Below are 17,327 nucleotides of genomic sequence, written 5' to 3' on the forward strand. Positions count from 1 at the left end.
GCAAAAACAGCCATAGATAATATATAAACAAAAGGGCATGGCTATATTACAAAAAAACTTTATTTAGAAAAACAGGCAGTGAGTGGATTTGGTCCATGGGCCATAGTTTGCCACCCACTGTTTTAATATATAGTACATTTTTAAAATTTTATTTATTTATTTATTTATTTTTGGCTGCGTTGGGTCTTCATTGCTGCGCATGGGCTTTCTCTAGTTGTGGCGAGCGGGGGCTACTCTTCGTTGTGGTGCGCAGGCTTCTCACTGCGGTGGCTTCTCTTGTCGTGGAGCACAGGCTCTAGGCGCACGGGCTTCAGTAGTTGTGGCACATGGGCTCAGTAGTTGTGGCTCACGGGCTCTAGAGCACAGGCTCAGTAGTTGTGGTGCACGGGCTTAGTTGCTCTGCGGCATGTGGGATCTTCCCGGACCAGGGCTCGAACCCGCGTCCCCTGCATTGGCAGGAGGATTCTTAACCACTGAGCCACCAGGGAAGTCCCTATAGTTCATTTTTATAAATATGCCATCTATGTTTGAGAAGTGCAGTCTCTAATTCAGCACTTCCCAGCCCGTGTGCTACAAATGGATTATAGGTGTGCTACAGGTGTGCTCAAGGTTAATCCCTTGAGACCTTAGGGTTCTGAACAGAACCTAGACTCAATTAGCCATTAACTATGTGGGTCATGAAGTAAAAATGTTTGAGACACATTACTCTAATTGCTTGGTAAAGGCTTCTACGTACTGCATGTCCAATAAATCAGACTTGTTACCATATTGACCAGATTTTCTACTGCTTCCTAATTTTTTGATTGCTTAAACTACCAATAACTAAAAATTATATCAACCTCTCCTACTTTGATGGTGGAATTGTTGATTTCTTCCAGCTGTTCTGTCAGTCTGTGCTTTACATAGTTGTAGGGTTTTTTTTTTAAGGTGCATAGAACAATTCTGTCCTCTTGGTGGAGGAACCATTTATCACTGCATAGAGAACATCTCCATCCCTAATAAAACTCCGTTTGTCTAACAGTAATACAGCTACCACACCTAGTATATGGTTAGCTCAACTACATACACCATTTGTATTTTATTTTTTCAATTAATATACAGTTAAATTGATTGTATGTCTATGCGTGTGTGTTACGGTCTACAAATTTAAACACATTCATAGATTCTTCTAACCATCACCACAATCAGAACATGCAACAAATCCATCACTGCAAAATACTCCCTGTGCTATTCCTTTGTAATCATAACCTCGACCCCATCCCTCTAATCTCTGGCAACCACTAATCTTTTCTTCATCTCTACAGTGCAGTTTTATGTTTGAGAGAATATCACATAAATAGTAGAACTGGCATTACTTCTTCTTTTTTGGGGGTAGAATTTGCCACTGAAACCATTTGGGCTAGGGAATTTTATTTTTGGAAGTTTTTAACAAGGATCCAATTTCTTCAACAGTTGTAGGATTATTCAGGTTATGTACTTCATTGTGAGTGAGGGGTTTTTTTGTTGTTTTGTGTGTGTGTGTGTGTGAGTGAGTTTTATTAGTTTGAGGTTTTCAAGGAATTGGTCCATTTCACCTAAATACTGAATGTACGTGCACTGAGCTATTCATAGTGTTTCCTCATTATCCTTTTAATGTCTGTTGTGGCTAGAGTGAAATTCCCCCTCTCCGTCCTGATATTGGTAATCTGTGTCTCCTCTTCTTTTTTTTTTTTCTTTTTAGAACTTTCTATCAATTTTATTGACCTTTTCAAAGAATGAGCTTTTGAGTTCATTGGTTTTCTCTAATTGTTTTTGTTTTCTATTGATTTATGCGCTTATCTTTATTCTTTCCTTCCTTCTGCTTCCTTTTAGTTTTCTTTACCTCTATTTGCTAGTTTCTTAAGGTGGAAGCTTAATTACTAATTTGAAACCCTTCTTCTACTGTAAGTATTTAATGCTCTAATTTTCCCTGTCAGTATCACTTTAGCTGTACCCCATACAGTTTGTATTTTCATTTCATTCAGTTCAAAATATTTTCTGATTTACCCTGAGACTTCCTCTTTGACTAATGGATTATTTAGTAGTGTGTTACTTAATTTCCAAATGTTTGGAGACTTTCCTGTTATCTTTCTGCTGTTGATTTCTAGTTTCATGCCATTTTAGTTAGAAAATGTATTCTATATAAATACAAATCTTTTAAATGTGTTAAGGTTTGTTTTATGATCCAGAATACAGTCTATTTTCATGAACATTCCATCTGCACCTGAAAAGAACGTGTATCTGCTGCTGTTAGGTGGAATGTTCTATAAAAGTCAATTAGACAGTTTGCTGACAGTCCTGTTCCATTTCTTCTATTTTCTTACTGATTTTCTGTCTACTAGCTCTATTAATTACTGAGAGATACTGAAGTCACCAACTCTACTAATGGATTTCTCTATTTCTCCTTTCAATTCTGTCAGTTCTTTTTAAAGTATATACACATTTAGGATTAGGTGTTCTTGGATATAATGGTTATCTTTATGTGTCAGCTTGGCTAGGCTATGGTACCCAGTCATTTGGTCAAATACTAACCTAGATATTGCTATAAAGGTATTTTGTAGATGGGATTAACATTTACAATCAGTTGACTTTAGGTAAAGGAGCTGACCCTTGATAATGTGAGTAGGTCTCATCCAATCAGATGAAGGCCTTAAAGAGCAAAGACTGAGGCTGGCTGGAGAACAAGGAATTGTGACTCAAAACTGTAATGTAGAAACTCTGCCCAACTTTCCAGCCTGCTAGGCTGCCTACAGATTTCAGGCTTGCCAACCCCTACAACTGCATGAGCCAATTCCTTCAAATTAACCTCTCTCTCCCTCTCTCATTATCTCTCTGTGTGTGTGTGTGTGTGTGTGTGTGTGTGTGTGTGTGTGTGTGTGCGTGTGTGTGTGTGTGTGTGTGTGTACACACATATGTGCATGTATTGCTCTGGAGAACCCTGACTGATACATTGGTAAACTGACTCTTTTATCATCATGTAATATCCTTCTTTATCCCTGCTAATATTCTTCCTCCAAAGTCTCCATTACCTGACATTAAAAGTAACAACTCCAGCTTTCTTTTGATTAATGTTTTCATGGTATACAGTTTTTATCCTTTTATTTTTAATCTACCTATATAATTATACCTATAGTGGATTTCTTGTGGACAGCATTTCGTTGGGTCATATTTTTAAATCAATTCTAATAATTTTTGCCTTTAAATGGTACTTTTAGACCATTTACATTTAATATAACTATTGATATGTTTAGATTTAGGTCTACCATTAATTGGTTTATCTATTTATGAAAGTAAAAGACTGTAATACTGTTTGCTTTGTCCTCTTTTTTAATAAATAAATTCATTATTTTGTTTTTAAAAAACTGCAATACATATCACTCAACAAAAATTCAATTAAAAATTATTTGCAAAGGAAGAGAAACAAAGACTTTTAGAATGTCCATCTAGAAGAAGAAAATGTTACCTGGACCTGCAATTATCACAGCATTTTTCAGTTCCCATAATTCCCAAGGAGGCCTTTCGTAACTGTTTGTCTTCAAAATGAGACAAGATGAGTCTACCCAAGAGAAAATTTTAAATTAAATAAAAGAACAAAAACATATATGTTAAATTCATTGTTGAAAATAATGAGGTGAAATCAACATTAATTGACTCAGCCGAGACCTCATTATTTGGCTTCAGTTTACTGAGGCACAAAGCAAGTTGCCTTAAAAATTCAGCACATATGTAACACCATCAAATATTTTTTAAATACTTCTAATTACTTTGCAAAACTTTTTTCTTAAGAGTATTATCTATAAATCCTTGTTATTAACTGATATAAAGTAAATAATACTTACTGTCGCCTACACCTTCTGGAATAAAGATATTTTTCCATCTTTGCCATCATCTTTAATTTGTATAATCGAAACTTCTCATTGCATATTTCACTAAGGAGGCGCCTGTCAATTAAAAATACCACAGTACTATTAAAATTGTATTAGCAGTTTTATTTCATTTATTTATTCCTGTTTATTTTTCATAGCCTATAACATCCACAGTGCTAACAAGATAAGGAACATTTCTATCATCTCAGATCAGAAAGTTATTGCGTCCCTTCCCAGTCAATGCCCCCATAAAAGGCAAGCATTTTTCCGATTTTTATGAAAATTACTTTTGAAAGAATTCTACCCATGTCTAAGCATCAATTTTTTAGCTGCCTATGAAAAACTGTTAAAACCCTAAAGTCCTTCATTTTGACTTATATGCTACTTGCTTTTTTGGCAATCTTTCTACTATACGTGAATTTTTACCTTTTCCCAGTAAAAGGTTATTCTTTAAGTTATTTTATATGAGAAACTAAAGGCATCTAATCTATATAAGGAATACTGAAAAGGACTCATGATCTAAATATGAGCCTTCATCACTTTAGCTCTTCAGAGAACTTCTCAGCCCTCTAAAACTATCTCTTTGTATTATGGGGTATTATAGGACACCAATAAAGTATCAGAATTAAGTTCCTTCCTCAAACAATTCTAACCATTTTTTTCCCCATAATACTGAATTTATATAAACTTTTTAAATAACACTAAAGACATGTTTTTTTTTTTAAGTTAATGCTGCTATACCTCATCCTGACTCTGTTAATTTTACTCTCCTGTGAAGAAATTCCATGACTATGGTATATCAGATGATGACAATCTTCCAAATAGTCTTTGCATATCTTTCCAAGAATAAAGAGAAATCTGAGTTGAACAGGTTTCAAATATTTCAAAAGAAAACAATAATTTATCCACAAGATCTAAGTGATAATACTGATCCTCATCACTCATGTTTTGACTATACAGCCTTCTAACTGATAAAAATACCTCTGTACAATTCTCAAGGATGACACCAACAGGGAATCCAGTTAAGTGAGTTCTGGAAAGTCTGGACACACAAATGATCTCTTATTCAAAAATATTCTTATCATTTGACACCACCAACCACCATGCCTTTCCATGTAATTTCCCTAAAAGGTCTCTTCCAACGATTGACTCTAGTTCCTAGGTTAACCATCTAACCTCATTATTCCTAGCTCATGGGCTAAATATTAGTTCCCTTTTTTGCTCTGTTTTGTTTGTTTAGCTCACCTCTTTCTCCTCAGATAGAAAGAACAAAGGAAACAATGCCCACACTCGGAGAGCTAGATCTTCCCTTACGTTTGGTTCCCATGATCTACATTTAACTAATCTCATCAGTTTCAGTAACAAATTGAAGAAAATAAAGTAACAAGTCTCTAACAACAAATCAAATGAATATTTATTCTTCTTTTAGGACCATCAAAATAGTTAAAGTATAATATTCCACAGAATAAAAACAAGTTGAAAAAGAAGAAATATTCTAAAAACAATACCATAAATAGAAATCAGGTGGAGCCAGTGGAATATTTGTTAAACTGAGATTAATTTGCAAATAATTCCCTTTAAACAAAGATTACAGTAACTATTGGGTTTGACTGTTTTAAATAATGGCAGGTGCAGACATTGAGACTTTGCCAATAAAAAATATAAAATTGCATATTTACACTGATGACTGGACAAGTTTCTTCTCTCAGTCACAGGATTCTGGCATGAGACAGACTAAAAATTTTGTGAATTACAGTGATCTTTTCATTTGAAAACCAGCTATTCCATTTATTCTAAAACTTTGTTTTTTCTAGTAGAAGAGGTTTGTCACAAGGATGGCAGAGATCCGGGCCTCAATCCTTGCTGAATTTTTTTTTAATGCTGTTTAACCCTATAGTTTTATTTCCTTTAATATGGATGCAAAGAACAACCTGTCTGTACTAAAGATTCAAGAGTGGATTTCCTGGCACCACTATTTGATTACTAACCACTGTTACTCCCTGTTAAATCTTAATGAGATAACCATTTAAAATATCTTTTGAGACTCAGATACACAGGAACTATATCTATTGATGAACCTGCCAAACCACAATATAAAACTTGGGCTGTTAAGTCTTCAGCATCTTTAACACAATGCACAAATAAAATCAGAACTGGTAGGAATCAACTTATGTTTGATGCAATCCCAAATTTAATTGTAGCATGCATAGCTGTGTTCTATCCCAATTATTTTAAATTAGTTTATAAAAAGCTTCACATAGACACCAGTGTCAAAAGGAAAATAATAATTGTTCTGTTTAAGAAGATGGTTTATTGACTGTATGTTAAGAAACAAAAGTTAGTGACTACTCTTAAAAGAAGCTTAAAATTTATAGCAAACATTCTTACCTAATTAATCCCTATTCTTCTTTCATATCTCAAGTTAACCCATTACTTCCTCAAGGAAGCCTTACCTGACCTTTATAACTTGGTAAACACACACCCATAATATACTCACTACTCAATGCAAATTTCCTTCATAGCACTTAACACAGTTATAATTTTATACAAATTTGCATGATCCTTTTCAAAAAAACTTTTGGTTATTGAAATTTTCAAACACAAAAGAGCAGTAAAGTGAACCCTATGTATCCACGGTTGTATGTTTCTGCGATTAAGACCTGCCATTCCCATTATACAGTAAACTCTATAAAAACAGGTTCTATATCTGCTTTTATTTATCATTGGATCCCCGGCACAAAGCATAATGCTTGGAACATAGTGAGTACTCCAAAAAAAATTGCTGAGTAATAAATAAAAACAAAAACTGTATTAGATATCTCATCATTTTAATAAGATGGGCTAACAGGTCCACCCAAGAGCTCAACTTATGTAGCTACAGGGAGGTGCATTTTGAAAACACCTCACCTCGGCAGGCCCATCAGTTACCACGTATAGGTTTTTTTTCTTGAATTTTTTTTCTTATGGATGGAGGAATAAGTTGGTAAACCCTGCCCCTAAAACTTTGCAAGATGAAGTTTTCCTTTCAATATCAATCTCACAGAACATAAGTGCCAACAAGATACCTGTTTAGTATGTAAGTGGAATGGTTTTCCTGTATCTAAACACTAAGTACAATATTTTTTCCATGGCAGTCAGTCAGTACAGGGCAACATGATCATTCACACACTGCCAAGGAGAGCTGGCATGCTCTCCTAGAACTAACAAAGGAAACAAAAATGGTAATTAGAGACAAACTGGGATTGGTAGAAGTCATTTAGAATAAGCACCATGGCAGCGTGAGAAGAAAAAAATAAAAACAAAATAAATGGTATCTAAAGTAACGATGGCTGAAGACATATCAAAACTTGAGAGAACCTGAGGAGAAAAACAGCTCACTGGTGAACAATATTAAAAAGTGTTCCATAAGGTCTACGTTACATTCCCAGTATAGTGCTGTTTTAGTTAACTCTTCACACTAAATGAGGTATAGAAGAAATTAGGTCATCTCCTCTGGGTAGCAACACACCACAAAGTTCTTCTTAGACGTCTTCTGTTTTCTTTTGGTTTTAAATGCACTTATACACATTACTTTAAATTTTGAATGTTGTCTCAAATACTTTCGAAGCTTAGGTGGAAAGAAAGAAATCTGCAAGGGTGAAAGCAATAAATGTTTTTACCTATTTGTGTTAATGTCTCCTGGAGCCCAAAGTACATGACAAGAACTTTGAAGTCCATCACGGCCAGCCCTACCAATCTCCTGGTAATATGATTCCATTTCCTTAGGAGCACCGTAATGAATGACTTGGCGAATGTCAGCTTTATTAATGCCCATTCCAAAAGCTACGGTAGCTATTACACACTGAGAATAAAATAACAACATAGTTTGACAATCATTTAGCAGAACTAAAACCTTACATGTTTACCTTTTGGTAAGAATAATTAGTTCATTAGTTAACTAAAGTCATGGCATGAAACTGAATTTAATATAATTTCAGCCAATCGCTTATAGATTAAAAGATTATCTGCCCAATTTACAGATTAAGGAATGGTGACCATAAAATAGGATTTGTTCCCTCTCTATTAAAAGAAGCAAATAAAGTGGTTTCTCTGAATGCATATGAGTACAAGACACAAAAGAGGCTCTTAAACTATTTATTATATTAAATGAGCCTTTGGGATAATATTATGAAGTTTCAAGACTGCATAGTATCTTAATATTTTCTAGCATTATTCTAAGGTAGAAGGAAGCTTCTCATTAAAGATGGTAGAATGAATCATGAATTTATCTCTGCATATTTAAAAGGATAAAATTGGTAGAATAGCTAATATGAATGAGTATACCAAGATCAGATTTACATGACTAGAGGAAATCTTAGGGAAAAATTAGTGGTAAGCACCAAAAAAAACTACACAAATTTTTTTTAAAGTATTAATAGTAAGAATATAAAATATGTACAAGTAACTGTAAATATACTACATGCCTTACAGATAAAAAACATTTATAGAGAATACATAACTATATAATATTTGAATATACATACTGATCTAACCAAAATTATGATATTAATATTGGAAGTGAAGGGGTTAGAAACCTCTGGATGGGGTGAGAAGGGCAGGAAGGGATGTGAAAGAGCTACATCTTCATCTTTCATAGTTGGGAAACAAGAGATAATGCCTAAATCTCATAAGCAAATAAATAAATAAACTAAGTAGCAGCAGTATAAGCAAATTATTGCAAGATACAGTGGCAAACACCAAAAGATTAAGCTAAAAGAGCTGGGAGTAGGAAAAAGAAGCGGGGAAAAAATGAGGGGCTGACGCTTTTCATTGTAAGCACTGGAGAACGATTTGGTTTGTTAAACTATGTGTGTGTATAACTGATAAATATTAAAGTGCCATTTTTAAAAATGTGTTACGATGCACCAAGAGTAGAAAAAAGAGAAAGGAAGGAAGGGAGGGAGGACAAATAAAGGGAAATATGAGAAAGATGAAAGAAAAATAAATATAGGGATGGAAATAATATTAAGAAAAAGCTCTGAGTGAATAAAACTAGGCAGTTTTACAGTATTTAAGAGTAAATAAGCAATATAATAATTCCAATTTTTCTTTTTTAAATGTTGTTTCTTATTCAATTTTTTCCAGCTTTATTGAGATATAATTGAAATATAACATTATGTAAGTTTAAAATATATAACATGATGATTTGATGTACATATATATTGCGACATGATTGATTACCTCAGTAAGGTTACTTAACACCTCCATCACCTCACATGATTACTGTGTGTGTATGTATCTGTGTCTGTGTGTATATGTGTGTTTGTATGATGAGAACTTTTAAGATCTAATTTTCATCATATGATACTGTTTTTAGATGAGATCAACCTATCCTGCAGACATGATTTTCAAAATATCCTTATAGACACTCAGGTGTAAATGAAGATATTTTATCCAATAATTTATTCATAACCTCATTCCAGAAAGGAAAGGAATTCAAACCATCGTGAAAAGGCAAATAAAATACAAAAGGACATAAAACTAAAAGTCAGGATTAAAAGAATGAATGGTCACAAACTCAAAATGCAAATCTACATCCAAATGTGGTTAGATTTGGTTATGAATAATAGGAAAGAAAAAAAATCTTGCCTCCCTCATATCTTTGGGAGATGTTTCTATCTAAATGAATAATTAGTAATACGCCAAGATAGAAGAAACAACTGGTCAATTACTAGCTCGAAGATTCATTGTTAAGATTCAATAAGCAGCAGCTAATAAATTTTATCTGATACTTTTCAAGCTCCAGAGATAATAGAATAAACATGTAAGCATTTAAGAATTTGGATAAAATCTCTACTCCAGGCAGTTGTGATAGCTGTTCCTAACTTTGGAAAGAAGAGGAAGAAAGAGAACAGATGCCTTCAGGCAGGTATGCATTGCATCATGACAATGCACAGTGAACTGCATAGACAGATCTAGATACAGAGGAAACGGATGACCTATTTGACAGAAAATGCAAAGCAGAAGTTAAGTTCTTCTCAATTTGAGATGACTAGTCCAGGCTTAGAGCGACAGGGTGTGGAAATGATGTTGATAGTGTTGATTTAAACCTACTCACATGGCTTGAATTTAAATCTTCCCAAATAATCTGTATGACACCCACTGAAACAGGATTCCAGTCATTATATGAATCTCAGCTGTAACACTTCACAATAACTTAATCAGTACCCTTCCTTTCTTCAGTTTTTCTCCTTCAGATCAATCCTACTTGGTGCTCCCAGTCTAATGTTTCTATAATACTACTATCTTGCTCAAAAATATAGAGTAGTCTGTCACAGTGGTTTCCAAATTCTGTTCTGCAGAACTCAGAGCATTCTAAAATACCCCCAGGGACTGACTTGGAGATAGGGAAGCTCTTGGACCCCTTCATCCCTCACATCAACTTCAACAAGAATGATTCTACTTTAATCTGCTTTACCTATTAGATAAAATTTCATTTAAATAAAGAATTCTACGGCTAAAGTAGTCTGGAAAAACTAGAGAAACTTCACACCAATCCCAGCTTGCCTCTGCAAGTTTTAAGACCCTCTACAACCTGGCCAAACAACCCATTCAACTCTTTTGCTACGAGTCTCCACCATTCCTCCCTGCCTTTTTACCTATACTTTGTGCCCTTCCTACTCCATACTCCCTTTTTCTCCAACCATTGCAAATGACTCACAATTTCCTGAACCCAGTAGGCTCTCTCATATCACAGTGCCTTTGCACATGCCAGTCCTTCTTCCTGGAATTCTATAACCTATTCCTTTTCGCTCATCACCTCCTGGCCTTGCACACTTGACAAACTGTTATTCACTTGTTCAGATTCTATTCAGATTGCTTCTTCCTGGGTGAACCAACCCCATTACACGACCTAACTTAACAGCCAGCATTCCCTCCTCTGTGCACCTAAACACTATTCTATGTACAGGCTGCCATTTATACTAGCCTGCAATAGTTTTCTTACATATCTATCTCCCACATTATATACTGATTCTATCAGAGTGACTGCTTTATGCTCATCAGAAAGAAGGTATTCAAATGTATATGTATGAATAAATCACTTGGCTGTACACCTGAAATGTTTTTATATACCTTTTTGGTTTTCAATTTTTTAAACGAAAAATGAGTATTTTTCACGATTAGACTTAAATTATGAAATTCAATTCCAACTTTAAAGAAATGTTTTAATTAATTTTTTTATTGGAGTATAGTTGATTTACAATGTTGTGTTAGTTTCTGCTGTACAACAAAGTGAGTCAGTCATACATATACGTATATCCACTCTTTCTTAGATTCTATTCCCATATAGGTCATTACAGAGTATTGAATAGAGTTCCCTGTGCTACACAGTAGGTTCTTATTAGTTATCTATTTTATATATAGTATGAAATTAACAACAGTGTAAATCAACTATACTCTAATATAAAATAAAATTTAAATTAAAAAAATTTAAAACATTTTTAACTAAAAAAAAAAATTAAAAAAAAAAAAAGTTTATTGTCCCTCCTGGAAAGAAAAGAAGAAGAAGGTATTCAATAAATATCTTGTAAATAAATATTAGAGAAATATCTGTTTCCACTATGGGGAACAGACAGTAATGATGATCAATCTTCACACCTGAATTTCATCTCTCATGAACCTATGATGAACTTGTTTCCTTAAGGTAATACTCAGTCCTGCATGGTATGTTCCACAGGCTAACTTCAGTTTCTTAAGTTCAGCTGTAACTCGTTCTGTCATTCTTCTAGAAGGACAGTAGATGATAGCTGGACCTTCAAATTCCCAAGCAGTACTAAAGAAAAAGAAGAGCAAAAGGACAAACATATACATATAAGCTTCAGACCAGTTTGAGTTTTACCTAATTTAATTTTCCCTTTCTTTTTAAATTTTAATTTAATTTCATTTTAATTTAGTTTTTAAACTTTAATTTTCCTTTTAGTAAAAACTAAAAGGAGAAAGCATATAAAAAACAATGACATATTTAACAAATGCCTGAAACATTTTAGACACTCAAATGTGGGAATAAATTATATTAAACCCAAACACCTTTAACTTCACTTTTTTGTTCAAATTAAAACCAGAGACAAGTTTATTTACTGAAGCGGAAGCCTTGCTAAAAACCTGTAAACTAATGGAAACGCAATTACCGTCCTTTGGAATTGCAAAGCACTAGATTAACAATTAGTCTTCATTTATATAAGAAATGTAATGTTTACATAGGAGAAGGAATAAAATTTATATTATTCTTATTCCCTCTTATGATCGTAAAATTGAGTTTCTATATCTGTTTACTAAAAAAGCAAGAACTTTCATGCAATAGTAAAAGATCATTTTTATAGTTCAAGGAAGTATTTACTAGTATCTTGAGACTATATGACCATTATAGAAAATAACATCTGTTAGAAAGCCTGTTTTAGAAACTTGCGCTTACTTATTAAAAGTATAAATAATGATTTCCATAGAACATTTATTTAATTCGTCAACATATTCATTTACGTAAATACATTCATTTATGCTGACCTAACCAATATAGAAAGAATATACTATTTAGATTTAGGAAAAGTTATTTTCTTTAATTTTTAAGGTGCATAACCTGTGATACAATTTCAATTTTAGGAATCTATTTTACAAACACACACATCTGCCAAAAGATATATATACACAAATATTCACGACAAAACTATATTAGTGAAAAATAATCTAAATGTTCATGATCATATACATTCATAGTACAAAATGTGAAGTAAATATTTAAAAATTAAATGTATATAAAACCTTTAAGAAGGACTATGGCAAAAGTCACTGAAAACTTAGAGGGGAAAAATTAGACAGTAATTTTACTCTACGAGTCTTACTGAATAATCTACTCAAAGCAATTTTTGAGAGTGACCAAATGGACTTCCATGTCAAAAATTCATAGTAGAGGGCTTCCCTGGTGGCGCAGTGGTTGAGAATCCGCCTGCCAATGCAGGGGACACGGGTTCGAGCCCTGGTCTGGGAAGAGCCCACATGCCGCGGAGAGGCTGGGCCCGTGAGCCACAGTTGCTGAGCCTGCGCGTCTGGAGCCTGTGCTCCGCAACAAGAGAGGCCGCGATAGCGAGAGGCCCGCGCACCGCGATGAAGAGTGGCCCCCGCTTGCCACAACTGGAGAAAGCCCTCGCACAGAAACGAAGACCCAACACAGCCATAAATAAAATAAATAAATAAATTAAAAAAAAAAAAAAAAAAAGATGGCTAGCAGGACATCAGAGCCGTTTAAAAAAAAAAAAATTCATAGTAGATAACTCCATGGAGTGAAAAAAAAAAGCAAAATATCTTTTAAATGTATAAGAATCTCATTTAAAAAACATTTTTCAAAGAAGGAAAAATTGTGCACCAAAATGTGAATATTGTAACATCCTAACATCCTAAACATTAAATGTAATATATAGAAAGATAGCAATACTTTATATAACAGGAGAAAATTGCAGAAAAAACTGACATACTATAGCAACCTAACAACAACAACTGGGAACGCATATTTGCACAGTACAAAGAACAGACGCCTGAAACGCTAAATGCAAAAATATCAACAGTAATAATAACTGAGGAATGGGACTGGAAAAAAAATCTACGTACTCTTCAATTTACATGCATCTGTATTGTTCAAACTGATACAAACAATATGGATCACTTTTTACCCTAAAAAAAGCAGAAAACACAAAAATCTGAACTTATAGAGCAGAAAAATCAAAGCAGTAAAAATTCCTATTGATTACAGCAGTGAAATGGCTGGTAAAAGGACCTCGGTCCTTGTCTTCTTTGAAGAAAGAATTCAGCAAAGAGACCAAGATTGTGAAGCAGATACAGCATTTATGAGAAGCAAAGTATATGCAGAAGAGCACATGGGCGAACTCGCAGAGTTAGCTGCACCCAATAGGGGTGGCTTAGATCGCATATATGGTGCAGTCTTCCAGGTTTTCTCTAGCCAATCATCTTGCTTGTGCCCATATTTGGCCTGACTCAGGTTCCTTCCTGATCAGCTCAAAGGTTTCTGGGAGGTTGGCAGGACATATTATGGGCTGGTGTCCCTTCCCTCCTTTGGCCCCTCCCCTAGAGTTGTGTTATCCAGAATTCCTTAGGGGACAACTGAGGACCTTCTCTACACATGTGTTTGGCTGAGAAATCCCCTTGACCACAAGAATGAGGAAACTGTGGTCTCAGGGCCCAATGCTCCTGCTGCCATCTTATCTCAAAGTGACAGCAGAAGACTGGCTGCAGCTGCTCAGCCTGGGGCCCATCTATCGCCTACTTCAAATCCCGTCTGAGAGGTGTGGACCCCAAGGAATCTTTATTGGGAGGATGAAGGGGGAAGGTCCGTCTTCTGTAGCTTCTTCAGGCTGGCATTGGGCTCGTGGACCCTACCTAACTGGTGCCGTGGAACTCTCACCCTGCCTTGTCAAGGGACCCCAGAAAGGCTTCTGCTGTTATCCCAGCAGGATCTGTTTCAGGGAGTGGCTAGAATCCCTGCACCACCATCATCTTGATATGGAATTGCTGCAATCTGGAAGAAACAAACTTAACAAGCAGATTAAAAAGGCAGGGACCAAAGATCAGTAAAAGGATTATTGCAACTAGAGGCCCAAACGGGGGTAAGAACAAGGTTGCGCTTGGTAACATTCCTCTGATTGCAGTCCAGACAGAGTCAGTGCTTGGGTATCCCTGTCCGAAGGAATGAAGCCATCTGGCATGGTCATACATTTTCTTGATGTCCTCTTCTACTAGCCCAGTGGTGTTGATGTGGGTACAACATATCTTATTAATAACTGCAAATACCCCTCTCTGTTCAGCCAGAAGAAAGTCCAAGGCCAGTCTGTTATCCATCACTACATCAGCTGAGGAACTAACAGACAACGGAAGTTTGGAAAGTGCATTCTCTGTGGACCTACTCAGAGCTGACAAGGTTATCCAAAAGTCTGTGGAGCACTGCTTCATGCTAAGCAAAGCCTTCCCAAGGGGACGCCAACCCAGTAGCAGCTCCAATCCCTGCCAAAATGAGGCCAATTGCCCTTTTGCCACAGGGGTGGGTGATATTATGGATGGTAATACCTAGGTTCCTTTGATTACTCAGTTGGCCTAACGTACACTGTCCTGTAAACAGAGCACTGTCTATACGAGGAAAGGCTACAGCTAATCCCGGGAAAAGGAAAGAGGGATTGGGGTTGTTCTGATGAGGCAATGGGTTTATGTCTAGACCACAAAGGAACAGATATCCAGAAGGGGCACATGCCTGACGCACTGCTGTAGAATTAAACCAATTCTCTAGAGAGCCTGCCCAAGAGGGGATCCCGTTACAGCTGGGGGAGGGAGGCCCACCATTATATGAGGGTGCATGAGGGGTGGGGACCCTTCCGTAGGCCTTGGGTGGGGGTGCCTACATTACACTCCAGACAATTGGTGTTTTTCCTGCCCAGTAAGTGCATATCCCATCTGGGCTTTGTCCTTGTTTTTTAGTCTTTGATTGTATTTGTGGTGAGGGCACCAATGGGTGAGATTTCCACCTGTATGTCTTTGTCAGGGCGGGTGAGAACAATTAAATTGTGGAGTAACAGAAGCATTGATCAGATTCTGAAGGTTCCCCAGAGTGTTACTGCAAGTTTTCATGCTGGTTGCACAGGGGCAGTGGCAGCAAGACAAGCTAGTCTTATTGCAATTTAAAATAAGTGTGTGGTTCTCATCAGATCTATTGACGCGAGGGGTTAAGGTCTAAGCATGGAAGTTGCGCTAGGGACGGAATACGAACTTTAAGAGTAGGGTTAGAAGGACCCTCAGTAAGGTAAGGTCGTCACTGCTAGGTGTAAAGATTAGTTTGTTTTTAACCCACAGGCATTGCACTGAGGATGGGGATGACAGATCCAGCACTGGGGTAGATTTTATCCCTGAGCTATAATTCTTGAGAGATTTACTATTGCGTTGGATTCCTATTCCCCTGATGTGGATCCCCAAAACAGGGAGAGAAAAGTTAGGGTGACTGATAACTTCATAATGGCATCAATCAGGGTTTTAATTTTGGAAGCAACCAGATAGCAAGTAGCAAAGAAACATCAAAAGAACTCATATAGTAAACGAAAGCCCAGCAGCAATTATGGAGTCCCAGCCTACCATCACTTGTCTTGTTTCTGTCACCCGGAGAGTCCCAAAGGAATCAATGTCAAAGTGAGAGTCTACTTATCAATGCGGTTGTCACTGGCTCAGGGATCACCTTCTAGAAGGGGTATTTGAGGGTATTAGGTAGGTTCACAGGAATAGCTGGGATATATGTCTTCGGGTTCCTGTAACATATCAGTGGAGGCAGGTTTAATCCTGGACAGACGGACCCAACTCGTGACTCCCTGGAGCTTAACTGCTGTAGGGTTGCTCAGCAGGACTTGTTAAGGACCCTTCCACTTTGGGAGTAGCTGGGTGCCGGGGGACTCATTGTTTCAGGTCTTTAAAAGCACCCAGTCCCCAGGATTTACAATGGAGTGATTGGGGCTGTTATCTGGGAGAGCTGGGTTCTGTTTCCATGTTCTTTTATGGCCGTTTGGACCTGGCCCAGGTTTGTAATGTATTTAAGATGGGCTTGGTTTCTGGGTCAGTTAGTATGTCCAGGGTGAGGAGTGGCCTTCCCTGTGTCATTTCAAAGGGACTCTACTTAATAGTTGTTTTAGGGGCTGCCCTGACCCTCAGGAGAGCTATTGGCAGCAGGCGGTACCACGGTTCTGATGTTTCCTGACAGTTTGCCCTCGGTTTTCTTTAGGGTATGATTAGCCTGTTCTACTTTTCATGAGGACGGAGGTCTCCAGGACGAATGCGGGTGGTACCTGATTCCTAAGGCCTGTGAGAGCTGTTGGGTAACCCTGGCTTTGAATGAGGGTCCACTGTCACTCTGGAGGTGGCGGGGTAACCTGAACCGAGGAGTGATTTCTTTTATTGATAGAAGTGCTCTAGCCACTTCGGTTGCCTTTTCTGTCCTAATGGGGAAGGCCTCTGCCCATCCAGTGAAAGTGTCTTTAAATACTAATAAGTATCTGAAGCCTTGGAAAGAGGGCACCTGACTGAAACCCATTTGCCAGTCCTCTCCTGGGTAAGTCCCACGTCACTGGGCTGGGCTAACGAGAGGGGGAGGGGGTGCGGCTTGAGGCTGCCTCCGGATTATGGGTGGTGCAGAGGGCGCAGGCTCGAGTAACCCTTCTGATTGTCTCTGGGAGCCCTTTCCTGTAAAAAGCTGGAAAACCACAGCAGACATGGAGTCGTTTTCTCTCTCATTCTCTCTCCCCCAGATGGAGGAATCATGTGGCCCTTTAATAATTTTCCATTGGTCAGAAAGAGGTATGAGCAATTTTTGATCCATGTGCCACCAGCCATCTGTTCCCTTTGGTTCCCCCTTGGTCTCGTGGCCAG

The 17,327-nt window shown here is 37.0% G+C and overlaps 1 protein-coding gene across 9 annotated transcripts in view; it reads right to left on the minus strand.

Moving 5' to 3' along the window:
- Nucleotides 1-17,327, minus strand: part of WRN (WRN RecQ like helicase) — a 124,091-nt gene that overhangs the window by 33,521 nt on the left and 73,243 nt on the right. For all 9 annotated transcript variants that reach the window (XM_082444595.1, XM_082444594.1, XM_082444593.1 and 6 more), the window contains 4 exons: nt 11,523-11,697; nt 7,544-7,725; nt 3,858-3,959; nt 3,482-3,574 (listed from right to left, as the gene is read on the minus strand). In XM_082444595.1, coding sequence (XP_082300721.1) covers nt 3,482-3,574; nt 3,858-3,959; nt 7,544-7,725; nt 11,523-11,697 — 552 coding nt within the window. The remainder of the gene's footprint in view (nt 1-3,481; nt 3,575-3,857; nt 3,960-7,543; nt 7,726-11,522; nt 11,698-17,327) is intronic.

This window comes from Balaenoptera physalus, assembly GCF_965194825.1.
Source record: "Balaenoptera physalus genome assembly, chromosome: 21".
Taxonomy (NCBI): Eukaryota; Metazoa; Chordata; class Mammalia; order Artiodactyla; family Balaenopteridae; genus Balaenoptera; species Balaenoptera physalus.